The sequence below is a fragment of the Lissotriton vulgaris genome, chromosome 7 (genome assembly GCF_964263255.1).
Source record: "Lissotriton vulgaris chromosome 7, aLisVul1.2, whole genome shotgun sequence".
In the NCBI taxonomy this organism is placed as follows: Eukaryota; Metazoa; Chordata; class Amphibia; order Caudata; family Salamandridae; genus Lissotriton; species Lissotriton vulgaris.
In genome coordinates, this window is record NC_141695.1 from 1,512,885,060 (window position 1) to 1,512,900,173 (window position 15,114).

The 15,114-nt window shown below is 44.3% G+C and overlaps 1 protein-coding gene across 1 annotated transcript in view; it reads left to right on the forward strand.

The window, feature by feature from the left end:
* The window catches only part of PIGT (phosphatidylinositol glycan anchor biosynthesis class T), a 262,746-nt gene that overhangs the window by 113,296 nt on the left and 134,336 nt on the right, over positions 1-15,114 (forward strand). Inside the window, exons 6-7 of the mRNA XM_086932377.1 lie at positions 6,643-6,730; positions 6,829-6,926. Of these exons, the coding sequence (XP_086788503.1) occupies positions 6,643-6,730; positions 6,829-6,926 (186 nt within the window). The remainder of the gene's footprint in view (positions 1-6,642; positions 6,731-6,828; positions 6,927-15,114) is intronic.

A 15,114-nucleotide genomic window follows, 5' to 3' on the forward strand; every position in this document is an offset into this window, starting at 1 on the left:
TCCAATACTAGGGCAAATAGGAGTGGCGAGAGCCCTGTCTAGTCCCCCTTCCCAGTACGAAGTCCCTTAGTCCCTTGACAATCTCTCATTGACCACCACCTGTGCCAGCAGCCACGTATAGAGCAGCTGAATCCAGGCACAGAATTTAGGCCCGAAACCAAAATGTTTGAGTACCGCAAAAAGAAATGGCCACTCCACTCGGTCAAAGGCCATACTAGCATCTAGGGAGAGTATGACTGCATTCTCATGGATATAAAGCCCACTAGCCAGTATGCCGTGCAGTCGTCTAAGATTTATGCCGTGTTCCTACCTGGCATAAAGCCAGATTGGTCTGGGTGTATAAGTGTCACCAAGTGGGGCTGCAGTGGAGTCGCTAGAGCCTTCGCCAATATTTTGGCTTCTGCGTTCAGTAGAGAAATCGGCCGGTAGGAGGCATACTCCTGGGGGGTTTGCCCGGTTTGAGTATCGTTATCAATGTTGCCACCCTTTGGTCACACAGCAATATTCCCTCTTTCAAACTGGCTTGATACATTCTAAGTAGGTGCGGCACCACTGTATCTGCCTCCCGTTTTAACAGCTCCACTAGGACCCCATTTGGCCCTACTGCCTTCCCTGACTGGAGGCCCTTAACGGCTGCAGCAATCTCCTCTGCCGTGAGGTCAGCCTCCAGTAGTTGTACGTCTTGTGGAGTCAGCCTTGGAAGTTGCAAGTCTTTTAGGAATGCTAAGTTCTCCTTAATGGTCGTCGTTGCTACGGGAGTTTACACTTTTTCATAATGGTTTGCAAAAGCCGCGACAATGTCGTCGGGGTCTGTCACCGTCTCCCCAGTGGGCAATCTCAGCTGCGCCACCCAGGGGCTGGCCCTCTCTTTTTTTGTCTAGCCACGCTAGCAATTTGCCAGCTTTGTCCCCCACTTCATAAATCGCATGTCGTGTTTTTACCATGCGTGCCCTGGCCGCCTCCCATAAGTTGTCTCTATAGGCTTGTTTAGCGAGGCGGAGTCCGTGAGTATTTGTGTCGTTGGAGTCTCTGGCGTGTTTGCCTTCCGCCTGGGCAACCGCTTCTTCTAGCTCTAATACCTTTTGTGTCATGTCACGTTTGTGGGCCGAGATCACTGAGATGGCCTGTCCCCGCATAACAGTTTTGTAGGCTTCCCAAAGGATATATGCAAATTATATTACTCCCGCCGAGCTTTCAATTTTTTCTGATCATTTGTAGACTTCCCCTAGCTTAGTAGATTTCCAGCGAAATGTTCTTGTTCATGCCATAAAGCCACCTGTTCAGTGCTAATGCCACTTATTTTAACTCCATTGTCTTGCTATTTCTTGTAATTCCACAACCATGCAGAGGTTGAGAAGTATTTTATCTGCTCTGCTTAATTCCAGATCATTCATTAGACGTAGTATGATAACTTTCAAATCAAACTTCAATTGACGCTCTAGCACCCTGGACAACACAGCTACAGTGTTACTAAGAATTTTTGTATTCTTCTGCAGATTCATACCAAGTGGTTGCCATGCATCTAAGATGACTGGGGCAGTGACTGGGTTTCATTTTGAACAAACCTCCCCTACAATTGTAGGTAGTTAAACTCGACCGGAGACTCTTCCTTCCAGTCATCTCACCCAGATCTTTCGCCCCCTTCACTGAGTGTGTCATAGTTCTCTGACCTGTTGATCACCAGGAATTTGTGTGCATAAGAGACATTTTGTCTGTGTTTGTCCATTCTCAGCCTGAATGTGCTAAATCCAAGCAGGGTATCTTTTCACATGTATACATCCCCAGTGCATGGTTTGCTGCAGATGCCTGTAGAATCTATGTCTGTGTTCCTATGTGAAGTCTGTGAGTACATATTATGGCTCTCCTACACTTAATCGTTCAGTTTTGTGATGCTAGGCTAGTCTTATTCCTTAAAGCCCTCTTAAGTCATCCACCTTACCATTAACCGTTTCTTGAGTGAGCCTCTCTAACAATTGATCCGGTAACCCTGAGTTCCTCCTTGCAGCTCCAATTTTGTTATGGTAGAAGACTAATCTTGTATTCTAATTCTATTTATGTATAAGATATGCTGGAGGTGCCCTAATTCGAGGGAGTTTCATTACAGCCTCATAGTTGCACCACCCCACCCCAATTCTCAAATGGCTCTTCTGTTTCCTAAGACTATCTACAAGCAGGGTCCAGTTGAAGAGCAAGTAGTCCATTACTTCTTGTGGTGCATGTATTTTAACTTTTTTGAAATTCCTGTAGGACAAAAATAATATTCTTAGCCATCACACTGCTGCCTCCCACCCTGTGCTAAGTAGACTATAGACTTTACCACAGTTAATTCAATTGTGAGAAGGAGTCAAATAGGTTTAAAAATCATTTAATCTGAGCCCTGTCCACTGTGAACATCCCAGGATAAGAGCATATTGTTTGCTTAAAGCGATAAGCAGTCCTCCATATCTGGAGACCACTGAAAACAACTTACTAAAACATAGCATCTGATCTCCTTGGATAATGGCTCACTCACGAAGATATTCAAGGAAGGCTACAGTGGACAACCCTGTCTTGTTCCGCTATTATTCCTGTGGACACAATAGCACCGCTTTTACCTTGATGCGAATAACAGGTATTTTTATAATAATATAACATACTGCTGAAATCTGGATCTATATTCATTTTCTTTAAAACACAGAACATACAGTCACATTACAGAGTTTCATTGCCTTTCTCACAGATCTTTAAGAAGAAAGCCTGCTTCTGTTTTCTTCTATACCAATCCTCACAGACGTATACCCATCTCCTTAATATTATGCTTAACAAATTCTTCCTTGAAATGGTTTGGTCTGAGTGTGTTCCCAATTTTAGTTCATCCAAGATATTCTTCAATTGCGATGCAAGTTGCCTGTCAAGCTCTTTTCTTCTAGCCTAGCTTAGAGTTTTTATTGGGAGGTACTTTGCACATTTCAGAGTGCAGATGCTCTACTCCAGTCTGTGCACTATATAGTGCATGGTAGTCACCCTCAATTGTTTTGATTTATTTGCCTTCTATTATACCCTCACCCTCAATTTCTTTAGGAATTCATGCATATTACAAGACAAGACAGAAGTCCTCATCTTTGGGAACAAGAACTCACCATGGAATAAGACATGGTGAACTACAGAACTCGGACCACCCCTGTCCCGACAGACCACGCCTGAAACCTCTACATCATCAGTGGACAGCTAGCTATCTATGAAGCAACAGGTAAACACAGTCTCATCTGCCTGCTTCCACACTCTATGGATACTCTGCAAGATCTTCAGTTGGCTCCCAATCAACACCAGAAAGACCATCACACAGGCTGTTGTCACCTGCAGGTTATACTACGGGAACACTCTATACATTGGAATCAAAGCATGCCTCCTGAAGAGACTACAAACAAAACAAAATTCAGCAGCAAGACTCATCATCGACCTCCCCAGATGGACCCACATCATACCCCACCTCAAGAAGCTAGACTGGCTCCCGATCCAGAAGAGATGCCTGTTTACGATGTTGACCCACACATACAAAGCCCTGCACAGCATACAACCTACATACATCAACAAGAGCATGACCTTTCACCAACCTACCAGACACCTGCGTTCCGCCTCCTTCTCCCTCTTACTCACAGACGCCCACGGGATCCGCCGAGCAACAGTGAAGGATGCTATTTCTCTACTCCGGCGGCCAAAGCTTGGAACAACCTTCCACTGCACCTCAGGTCCACCTAATCGCTCCAGTAATTCAGGAAAAGAATCAAGACCTTGTTGTTCGAGTGAACTAATCACCAAGCATCAGCCAGCAACTCAGGCACCTTTAGACCCTCACAGGTGTTTTGCCGCACTTTACATATAACAGATGAATCACTACTTTTGTCACCAAAGTCATAGAGCCTATACTGGCACTCCTTCCAAATACATTTGGCAGTCTCTTTCAAGATAAGTCCTAAGGTCACCTTACTATCTTCTAGGCCTTTCAGCGCTGTCTCACCCCAATTCTGCATATACCTTATTTCTAGTTGAAGCAGTACAGCTTTTTTCCCTCCCTATTTTGATAGTATCCGCGTTAGTTTGAGAAACCCCCAAAGTGTTATGGTGGACTTGCACTTGCCTTTCTAGGTTTCATGATGGTGCCTACAATGAGATCAGTTGGGGAGTGGTCAGATTATTCTGTATTTTTTCTTAAATTATGAACACTAGGTGCCTTCTGCATACCTTTTTCCCTGTGTAAAGAATCACATAAAAGAGAACCATGTGTCCCGGGTAGATGTAGGTATGTGCCCTTTCATCAGAATGTAATTTTTTGCATACGTCCTCCAATCCCATTGATTCTGCCAACCCACCTGAGAATTTGTTTTCTCCACTCTGTCTGTTCCAATCCCTCCTAACCTCAGTGAGATCTGTATTCTTCAAAGTTTTAATATCACCATCTATTGCTATCATCTGCCCTGGGAGGTCAGTATATTTCTGGATGTGTCCAGCTTTAGGATGTTGATTGGAAGAAGAGCATATATTCTCAGCAGAATATATGCTCGGCGCTCCCCATTGATTGTCTGCGAGACTATCACAAACCTTCTTGTCTGCTAAACCACTTCCTCCTAACAGTTAATGTGAAGCTCCTTTAAAATATGATTGCTGCTCGCCTTGATTCATTAATGAATGCTTATTGCACCACCTCAAAGTACCCAAGTAACTCAAGGAAGTAGAATTTTGTACCCATTAAGTGGGTTTCCTGTAACTTCCGGACATCAAAGGATGGTCTCTTCACAGGTTTCATTAGTCATGATTTTGACTCCATTAACATTCCAGAATTGTATGTGGACCATGTCCGAGTGTTCCCTTCTCAATATGTTAGTCATCTGCCAGTCATAAAATATTGTATTGCTGACTGAGCAGATCCGTCAATTTGTGAGTTTAGTTCATCCTTCAAACCAAAGTACTCCCTCCCCATATTTTCTCCCTTATTAGAACAAATCTCCCCCGTTGAGGACTATCAGGGTGACGGACTACATCGATCCAACAAAATCTGTCAGAATATCAACCAGCTTTTGTGTAAGCACAATGCATTGGATGTTCACTTCAATGCAAGACACAGTTTGGTCAGTCCTTGATTGAAATGATCTTCGTCTAGATTTTGACCATGTTTTGTTCATGGCTGACGTCTGCATTTTTGGTTTATAAAGCATTGGAAATCTTCTAAACAGTTTGAATCAAGTAGGGGTAAAGGTGTAGGTAAACATGGCATACGATAGTGATGAAAGAACTAGACCTACACCCGCTCTCTGTGCACCACCCACCCTCCAACATATTCTCTAGCTGTTTTGTAACATCAGTGTTTACTGAGAGAAAGAGTAAAAGAGCGTAATTCAGCTAGCATCCTTTCAGAATGTTTATATATGCCAGTGTGTGTAGCACAGAGGCAAACTGTCCTTTAATAAGAAGGGAGCTGCATTTTTTTGTCCTTCAAAAACTGCATTGGGTGTAAGGGGTATTCCCTGAAATACTGGACTTAGCTCTTTTAGTTTGCTATCCGCATTATAGATTGGGCAGACTGTTATTTTACCATAGTCCGTGTTGGAGCTTTACTCATCTATTCTGCCTACACAGTAGAGAGCCATGAACGATTACGTAACATTTCTAAGCATAACTGCTTATTTAGGGCATATATGGAATAAAACTCAGGCCTGTTGCTTCTTACATTTTGGCATTGTGGTCTGCAGGAACACTCAACCCTGGGTTGCTCCTCTCCTCTGGAACCTGCATGCTCCTTCCCTTCTGAACCCTGCACTTTTTCTTCCCCTCTAAACTGTACGCTGCTCCTTCAACCCTGTACCTACTACTGCTCTTCTCCACCAAACCTTGCAGTGCTGACCCTCACAACTCCTCTCAACCCAATGGACTGTGCATTGCTGCCTTCACAGATCCCTGTCCTCTTGACTGCATTATGCTATCTTGCCATTTGGACCATGTCCTACTCCACGTGCTACTTCATCTCCCTTTCACGTGCCACTCTTTCCATTTTTTTCTGCTGTGCTTCTCCAGCAGACCATATGGCACTCTCCCACGTCTCAGGGCTGCCCCCAAGCCTGAACACTGAGATGATCCTTCTTAAACTCTGCAGCTCTTTTTCACCAGCTAGACCCTATGCTGTGCTGCGCCCACAAGGCCGTGTACTGGTGTTCTGTGGATATCCCTCTCTAGCACCAGCACCCCACTCATATTCCCTCAATACTAGCATGTCAGTTATAGCATGTCTATGTTTGTATAGTAAAAAGGTATTTACTAAAATTAAACACTGGTAAATGTCAAGCAGCACAGACCTCTGAGTGCTACTCAAGCTTACAAACATATTTTCAAAATAGAAAATAAAATCCATAGCATTTGCGATGTATGGTTTTTGTGTTTTGGTGCCCATGCCCAAGGAGGATCATGTGCCCTCAGGCTGTTCTTTATTTCAATTGGTTATATTGTTGTCTTGTTTTAAGTAAAAGGTTATAAAGAGAATATTAAATGTACTAACAACTATGCTCCAGATTGTGATTAGATAACTAAATATTAACTTCTATAACCTCCTAAACATACATCTTTTAATTGTTGTTGATTGTGTGTCCTTTGCACCTTTTGTCTCTGTGCTAGGATGAGGAGTGCTTGCGTTTTTCATGGGAGCTGAGACAGACTCTCACTGTGGTGTTTGATGTCTTCTCCGGTGGACATGGCAAGAGAGGCAAGTGAAACAGAATATGTATTCAACACTAAAATATAAAAATAAAAAGCTTTTCAGTATATGCTGATTTTAATTGCTATGGGTTTTCTGTCCCTTAGATTGGTCCATGTTTAAGATGTTTTCCCGCACTGTGACTGAAGCTTGCTCTCTTGCGTCGAAGAGCAATATTTATGTGGACATCACCAGCTTAGAGCAGGTATATATGTTTTTTGCACAAGTCCATGCATGCTTAATTTAAAAGTCTGCATAGTTATTCACAGGTTTTACAAATTGTTTAAAGCTTTCTGACTTCAGAACTTTAGAGGAGTATGACAAGATGCCCTGTCAAAAGACCTGTGATGTGGCACAAACGTAATTTATTTGTTTATTAATTTAAAATTCTCATAGTACTAGTACTCATGGGCATTTAGGCAGTTTAACCAGGAACTATGCATTTAACTTGGTACACAACAAGAAGAAAACTAAATTACCATAAGAAAATCCTAACTGACTTAAATTAAGTAAAAGAACAATAATGAAGCGGTGGGAGATGAGGAAAAAAAAGTTAGAAGAAACCATCATGAATGTGGAATCTACACATGTAGATGCTGGCAAAAGGAGAGAAAGATGTTGTCTGACATTCAGCTCCATAGAAGAACAGTTCAGCTGTGCTTAATGGACTAAGCACGAAAAAAGGGTAATAGACATGTTTTCAGCTGTTTCCTGAATGTAATGAGGGTTGATTGGTTTCTTACATTTATATGTAGTGAGTTCCAAGCAGATATTGCAGCTCCAGGAAAGGAATAAAGAAGTTTTTGAATTTAGGAGCTGCCATTCTGAGGCGATTTCCATTTCATAGTTTTCCTTGTCCTTATGAAATGGGGATGATAGTAGAAAGATTGGAGGGATTACTGGAGGCTATGGCATTGAATGTCAGGCCATTAGCATCAATGGGGTCACCCTGTTTCCCTTGGAACCTGGGTATAAATATATAAAGCTACAGTTGGTTCTGTTGGGTAAGCACTGAAGAATGTTTTTGAACCTTATTATTTCTTTAGACATACAATACACATGAAATGTATTTATTTATCGTGATTAACAAAAGCTAAATACAGCACACCTACAACAATATCTAAAAAATATATGAATTTATTTATATTTTTAGATTTCTTTTTATCAATTACATAAAATTCACTTCAAACTCAGTTAATACGGGCTTTCAGAAATAAACCCCCAAAACACCGTAACAATAAAAAAATCCCAATACGTAACTGAAGTGACAAAAAAGTGAAAATAATTAACTTGTTAGATTGAAACAAAAGACAATAACATAAATTCTCTGTCCTTCTCTGGTCTTTCACTATAACATGCACTGTCTATTTAATTATTAGCTCTAGTGAGACTAGACATGAGACTGTTTCACGTCGACGTTTCGACCATGTAGATACGTGTGTGTGTGTGTGTGTAGATACATCAAATAGGGTCTTCCTCAGGTCAAAGCAGCCTATTGACAGCCCTTGTAGTTCAATAAGCCAGTACGAACAGCATACTCCAGCGAGCCCGGAGGGAGCGTGACCGAGGGCGAAGAGCTTACTCTTGTACATCCCCATTAAACAAAAGGTTCATCCGGGTGTCACCATCCCAAAGCTTATACAGGCAATAAATAGGGATTTAGTTATAAAACGGTCGGTGGTAGTGTTCCCCTAAAACAAGGAGAAACGTCCGCACATACTGTAATAAGTCTCCAAGTTCCAAAATTATACGTGAACTTTATAAGCTTTTCATGGATATTTCACCAACCAATAATGGGTGCTTGTACAGCCTGATACACACTCACCACCAGGAGTGTTATTAAGCACACAAGGTGCATATCATGCTAGACAGGGAACAGGCTTAATTAGCACACCAACTTATGTTCAATACACTGTAAACTCTAGGTAGTCCTAGATCTCCATTCAGAAAAGATAGAGTCCAACAACTATATGTAAATGTTTAGCAGTCGGATATGAACAATGTCCAATTCTTGTATATTTCAACGGATTCAGAGATCCAAACCAAGTAATATTCTTCAAGTTCTTTATTAAAAGTTCATATATAAGTAAGACTTCTCAGCTCACACCGGCGACACATGTTTCGTCTCTTTCTGAGACTTTTTCAAGGCAGATATTATAAGATGGTCTTATAGTAGTATGTAGTAGGCCAGTTTCAATCTCCAATACACGAGCGGGCGGTCTGTTTTTATGTGCCGTGTGTAAGCCCTTTTAGTATACCTTACAGTACAACAGCCGATGAGGATTCAATATGTGTATATAATTCCATCTTAATGCCAGTATCTTGCGTCATTCCTCACTGCCATCCATGTATGCATCCTGCGCGAACTCTTGTGGGTCTCTTGCACTATCGGGGCTATTTCCCTTTAAGTAGTCTAGATGTCCTGTGAATGTCATTCGATTTCGTCAGCCATACGTTTAGTATCAACTTTCGACACTTGCGGATGCAGTCATTGGGCTATGTAAATGTCCGAACTAATTAGCCCACCCACTGGGCCGTTTCCTTTGACCAGGGGATCAGGAGTACTCTCCATTCACGTTTGTGAATCAAATCCCTTACTCTCTCTTTTGTTTAATTATACCGTTTCCTTTGATGCCAGCCGGAAGTTTTGCTCTGTCCCTTCTTAATTATCAAGTGCAACCTTGGTTTGAAACTGCGTTCATGCTCCGTGAGGCCACATAAATGCATGGTGGCAGTCAAGTCTTTTCCTCAGCATGCCCATGAAGTGGATGAGCGCCGACATGGTTCGGCGCTATAAAAAAGTCTGTTCCTCAGTGTGCCGCTGTCTGCGCGCCAAGATACTAGCAGTGTGCAACGAGGAGTGGGTCAAAGGAGGCGATGCTCCTCGTGAACGTGTGCATACAGACCTGATTCCAGGGCCCAGGGGTTTTAATAAAATGTCATGGTTGCCTATGTCACGTCCGCGCGGGTACAGGGGGGCAGGATGCCGGTGTTTCTAGTTCAGCTTTATGTATGGCCGAGTCTGCTGGTACGAACACCTCTTCTCGAGGGAGCCTGCTCTTTAAATAGATTATTCCTGCAAAAATGTCTCCAGCAGTAATTTGTATAATTATGTAACATCCCCCATTGTGTGGGGGGAATTCACTAAAAGGGGGGCTTTTTTTCCCTAGAAGGTTTCCGTGGAAGTCTTGTAAATTAAATTAAGGGTCTCACGTGGGAGCCGCGTTAATCTTTGTAGGACTCTGGCGGCAAAAGTGCGTGCGGGACCGCCATTTTTAAAGGGACGTCTAGAGTGGGAGAGGTTAAACAATCACCAATAGGCCATCCAGAATGTTCCTTGGTTTGATGACGTCAGCTTGGGCTTCCAGACGTACTGTAACATCATTTACCGAGTGTCCCTTTAAACCCTTCCGTACTGTATAAATGTACAGAGAGGTGGGGCACACGGACTGCTAGGAAGGTATTTCTAGTCCAAAGACCACCAATTGGTAATGACACCCGGAGCCCGTATTAAAGTCGTACACACCCGAAATTGATCAGAGCGGATGGAAGCAGGAAGATGCTGCATGGTCTGCTTTTGGCGCCCTGGCGGGAAACCGGCCTGTGAGTGATGCCTAGGGCCAGGGCTTTAAGTGGGCTGCGTCTGAGCACCAGCAGTTTTTTGACATTTGTACTAAGCACACGTAATATTTTAGCTCTAGTTATGTCTCATTTTGGTACCCTTTTGTCTTTTCAACCATCAGCCATCTTAACGCTGTCTAAATGAACACGACAAATATGTCCACTACCTACGCGATACAATAGAGGTGAGAATGTGTTATAAGAGTTTTGTCAACGCCTCATTGCAATTGTCATGTGAAATATTTTTTTTCCTAAGCCCATCAGTTCTTTGGGACTGTTTTGTCTTTTGCTTTCAGAAAACTAGACACATCTAAATGCTTTCTGAATGAATACGACAAATATATTTCCCTATTACGCGATAGAATAGAGGTGAATTTGTGCCTCTGAACATGGTTCTCCAGTATTAGGGGTGTCTTTCATAGATTCACATGCTTGAATATTCCCCGTCGTCGAAGTGGGAGTCCCACAGTACATAAAATAGCAGTAATATATGCATGTATATATATGAGAAATATTATAAATAAAATATACATACATATAATGCAATAAAATGTAAACTTAAAAAAAGTACCATAGAACAGAATAGGCCCATTGAGAAGCCCAAGGGAGAATTCACTTTAGTAACTTATAGGAGTCATTATGTGCTGGTCCACATTCCAGCCAATCAGGCTGTAGCCTCCTCTAGAACCTTCTCCTCAGAAGCCCAAGTCCTCAGATTTTCTACCGCACGTCGTGTGAAGGGAGTCTCCCTGAGCTCTGCTCAGTTTCTTCAAGTTTCTTCATATTTTTTCTTCAAAATGTCTTCGTCAAAGAAAACTCTGTTCAAGGCTTGTCCTTCCTGTGGGAAACTTCGCCTTTTTCATGAGGATCCACACAGTAAGTGTATTTACTGTTTATATCCGGACCATGTTGTCTCTACCTGCAGACTCTGTCGCAAATTTCCTCCCAAGACCTTGAGGGACAGAGAGGCTCGTCTCCTTCTGTGGCTACAGAAGTTGAAATCATCTGACAACATCGTGTCCGATGCTGAGAGTATGTCATCTGGTTTTTCTAAAACCTCTCAGAAGCGTGGGTCTGAGACTGAAATCCCCTCTCCTTTTCTTAAGAAGAGTAAAAAGCTGGGATCTTCCAAGGATGTCTCCTCACAAGACTTGCTTCAGGGCGCGCCTACGGGACCTAGTTCTCTGGCGTCTCGTCCCAAGACCATGCCCTCCGTTTCTAAAATGGGCATTGGCTCGTCGACGGGCTCGTCGACGCGTCCGTCGACGTCTTCAGCGTCTACGAAGTCTGTTTTGACTTTTTCCACGTCGACGACTACTTCTTCCATGTCGACTAGTTCTGCCACGACGATGATCATCTCGTCGACGAGCAGCCAGGAGGTGAGACCCATCTCTTCAATTATTATGATCTCGTCACTCACACCGTCGACGAAGAAACCACCGTCGACGCATCCATCGTCGACGGCTCTCCCGTCAACGAAGACCAAGGCTTCATCGTCGACGACCGGATCCTCGTCGACGACAGCCCCGTCGACGATACCATCGACGCAGATGATGAAACCCGCGTCGACGGCTGCTCCGCCGACGACTTCCTCGTCGACAGCAAAGACAGCGATTCCATCGACGGCCTCGTCGACGGCCTCGTCGACGGCCTCGTCGACGACCAAAAAATCATCGTCTACCAAAATTAAATTTCCTACGCCGGATGCAGCGGCGCCAACGAAAAAACAACTAGAGGGTGTTAAGGCTATGCCACTCTCGTCGACGGGCTCGTCGACGACACAACAACCCCTACAATCTGCTGCCACCTTCAAAGTGGTTTCTACTTCGTCCCTCAAGTCTGTGCCACTAATACAGTTAAGTCCTATTAGGAGTGGCTCACAACCTCCGGAGAAATTATTTCAATCTGGAGCAGAGGAATCTGGAAATGATTCAGAAGTGGATCAACTTTACCAACCAGCAACCAGTCCATCGGATTTACACATAAAGTGTCAGGACTACAGCGATGAGGATGAGTATGCGGATAATACCGTCGAAGATGGGAACGTCCTTTTTCCATTGGATAGCACACAACAACCTAATTACGAACGCTTTACACAAATTCCTATGTCTATGGTGAAAAACCTACAACATATGCTGGATGACTACAATCGTAGATTTCCACCATCACTACCGCCTTCCCCAGCACCCCAAGTGCAGCGGTCCCAGGCTCCAGCTCCACGCCCTCAGTCTCCAGTGCTTCAACCACAGTCTCCAGCACCTAGGCCTCGAGCTCAAGCGACTGTTGCACCTACGTCTCCTTTAGGTGCTGCTCCTGATACAGATAATGAGGGTCAAACTCCACACACTGGAGATAATGACACTGATGATGAGGAAATGCAGGATTGGGACAATTATAGGGCACAGACACCCTCTACTCCACCAACATCACCGAGAACTTCGCCACCAGTGGATATCGCAAGTTTCCACAGCCTTATGGTTCGTGCAGCAAAAAGGTTCCACCTAACGTTAGAAACACAGCAAGCAGAATGTTTTCTGTATGACTTTAAAGACTTGCCTCAACGCCAAACTCATACCATTCCCATTATTGACCACATATGGGAAGAGGGTCTTAAGTTAATGGAACGTCCTAACTCCATTCCAGCCGTTCTACCTAGACTGGACAAAAAATATAAAGCACCGCCTACTTCCCCGGCCTGCTTAGTTTCTCAGCCTAAAGCAGACTCCGTGATCACTCAGGCGGCACAAAAAAGGTCTCGAAATCCTGCAATACCCCTAACTTCCCCTCCGGATCAGGATGGCCGCAAATTGGATTCCATTGGTAAAAAATTTACCACAATGGCAGCGACAACGGTAAGAGCTTCCAACGCCTTAGCCATTCTGGGTCGATACGACCGGCAAATGTGGTCCGAGATCGCTGGTCTACTTCCCCAAATGCCTGACTCCATCCGGGAGGAAGCACAATCCATCATTCTCGAGGGAGAGAAGATTTCGACGGAAATTATCGACTGTGCCGTCGATATAGCCTCTACTGGATTCCGACAATTGGCGGGTGCTGCAGTTTTGCGTCGCCAAGGCTGGCTGAAGTCAACGACCTTCCGGCCGGAAGTTCAATCCAGAGTGCTCGATTTGCCCTACGATGGCGAGTCTCTGTTTGGTAAGCACGTTGATGATGCCTTGGAACTCATCAAGAAGGACACGGACACAGCGAAGTCCTTAACAACTCTGCAATACAGAAAGAGGCCATTTCGTGGGGCTCGGGGTAGAGGAGGAGGAACCTCTACTTTTCGAGGCACGGGCCAATATAGAGGATACACTTACGACAACAGGCAAAAAGGATCCTATCAGTCCCAAAATCGTTCATCCACCTCCAGACCTTACCAACGGAAGTCCAACTACAGAGGTGGTACGAACACCAGCAGAAAACAGTGAGAGGATGGTGCATCTTGGAGGTCGAATCTCAAAATTCTTCTGCAATTGGTCGAACATCACCAACGACCGATGGGTCTTGGATGTAGTTTCAAAAGGACACACCCTGGAATTTACGAAATTTCCCCCCGCTCGCCCGCCTTCGGGCCCACCTTCTCCCCATTTCAGGGAACTGTTGGCCCAGGTGCAGCTTCTGATCAGGAAAGGAGCCATAGAATTGGTACCGCAAGATCAACGCGGCAAGGGATTCTACTCCCGTTTCTTTCTAGTAAAGAAAAAATCAGGAGAGTGGCGCCCCATCTTGGATCTAAGGGCTCTAAACAAGTTCATTGCGTCCAAGACTTTTCAGATGCTAACCCTACCTCAAATCTTGAATTTCCTCATTCCAGGAGAGTTCTTTTCGACAATAGACCTTCAAGATGCATATTTCCATGTGCCTATTCACACCAGGCACAGGAAATACCTTCGTTTTACAGTCGGCCAATTTCATTACCAATTCAAGGTCCTTCCATTCGGCCTTCGATCGGCACCGAGGGTGTTTACCAAAATGCTAGCCCCGGTGGCCGCTTACCTGCGTTTACAGAACATCCAGTTTTATCCATATCTGGACGATTGCCTCATAAAAGCCAGGACTTTCCAACTGACACAAGAACACACACAGGTCTGCATATCCCTGTTCGAAACTTTAGGTTTCTCCATCAATTGCCTGAAGTCACACTTTCACCCTTCTCAACAGCGAGATTTTCTAGGAGCCTCGCTCGATTCTCGGCTAGGGCAAGTGTTCGTGTCACAGGAACGTCAGAACAGAATGTTGCAGAAAGTTCAATTCCTGCAGTCAAGAAAGTACGTTTCTGTTCGAATGTACAAGTCATTCCTCGGCATGGCTTCCTCGTGCATTCAACTGATTCCCAACTGCAGGCTGCACATGAGAGTCCTTCAGGAAGAACTCGACAGCCAGTGGAAGCAGGTATCAGGGTCATTCGAGGACAAGATCCATCTAACGTCCCGCATGCAAAGAGCTTTGGAGTGGTGGGCTCATCCTCCAAATATAGCAACAGGTCGTTCATTCAAGGACGAGCAACCAACACTGACACTGACGACAGACGCCTCCCTGGAAGGTTGGGGTGCTCATCTCGACGGAATGTCAGTGAGGGGCAAGTGGACAGCGTCTCAGCGCACTTGGCACATAAATCGCTTAGAACTACTGGCGATTTTCTTGGCCTTGAAGTCCTTTCAAAGAGTAGTGCAGGGACAGACATTGTTGGTGAAGACAGACAATACCACCAGCATGCACTACATCAACAAACAGGGCGGCACAAGATCTCTCGTGTTATCACAACTGGC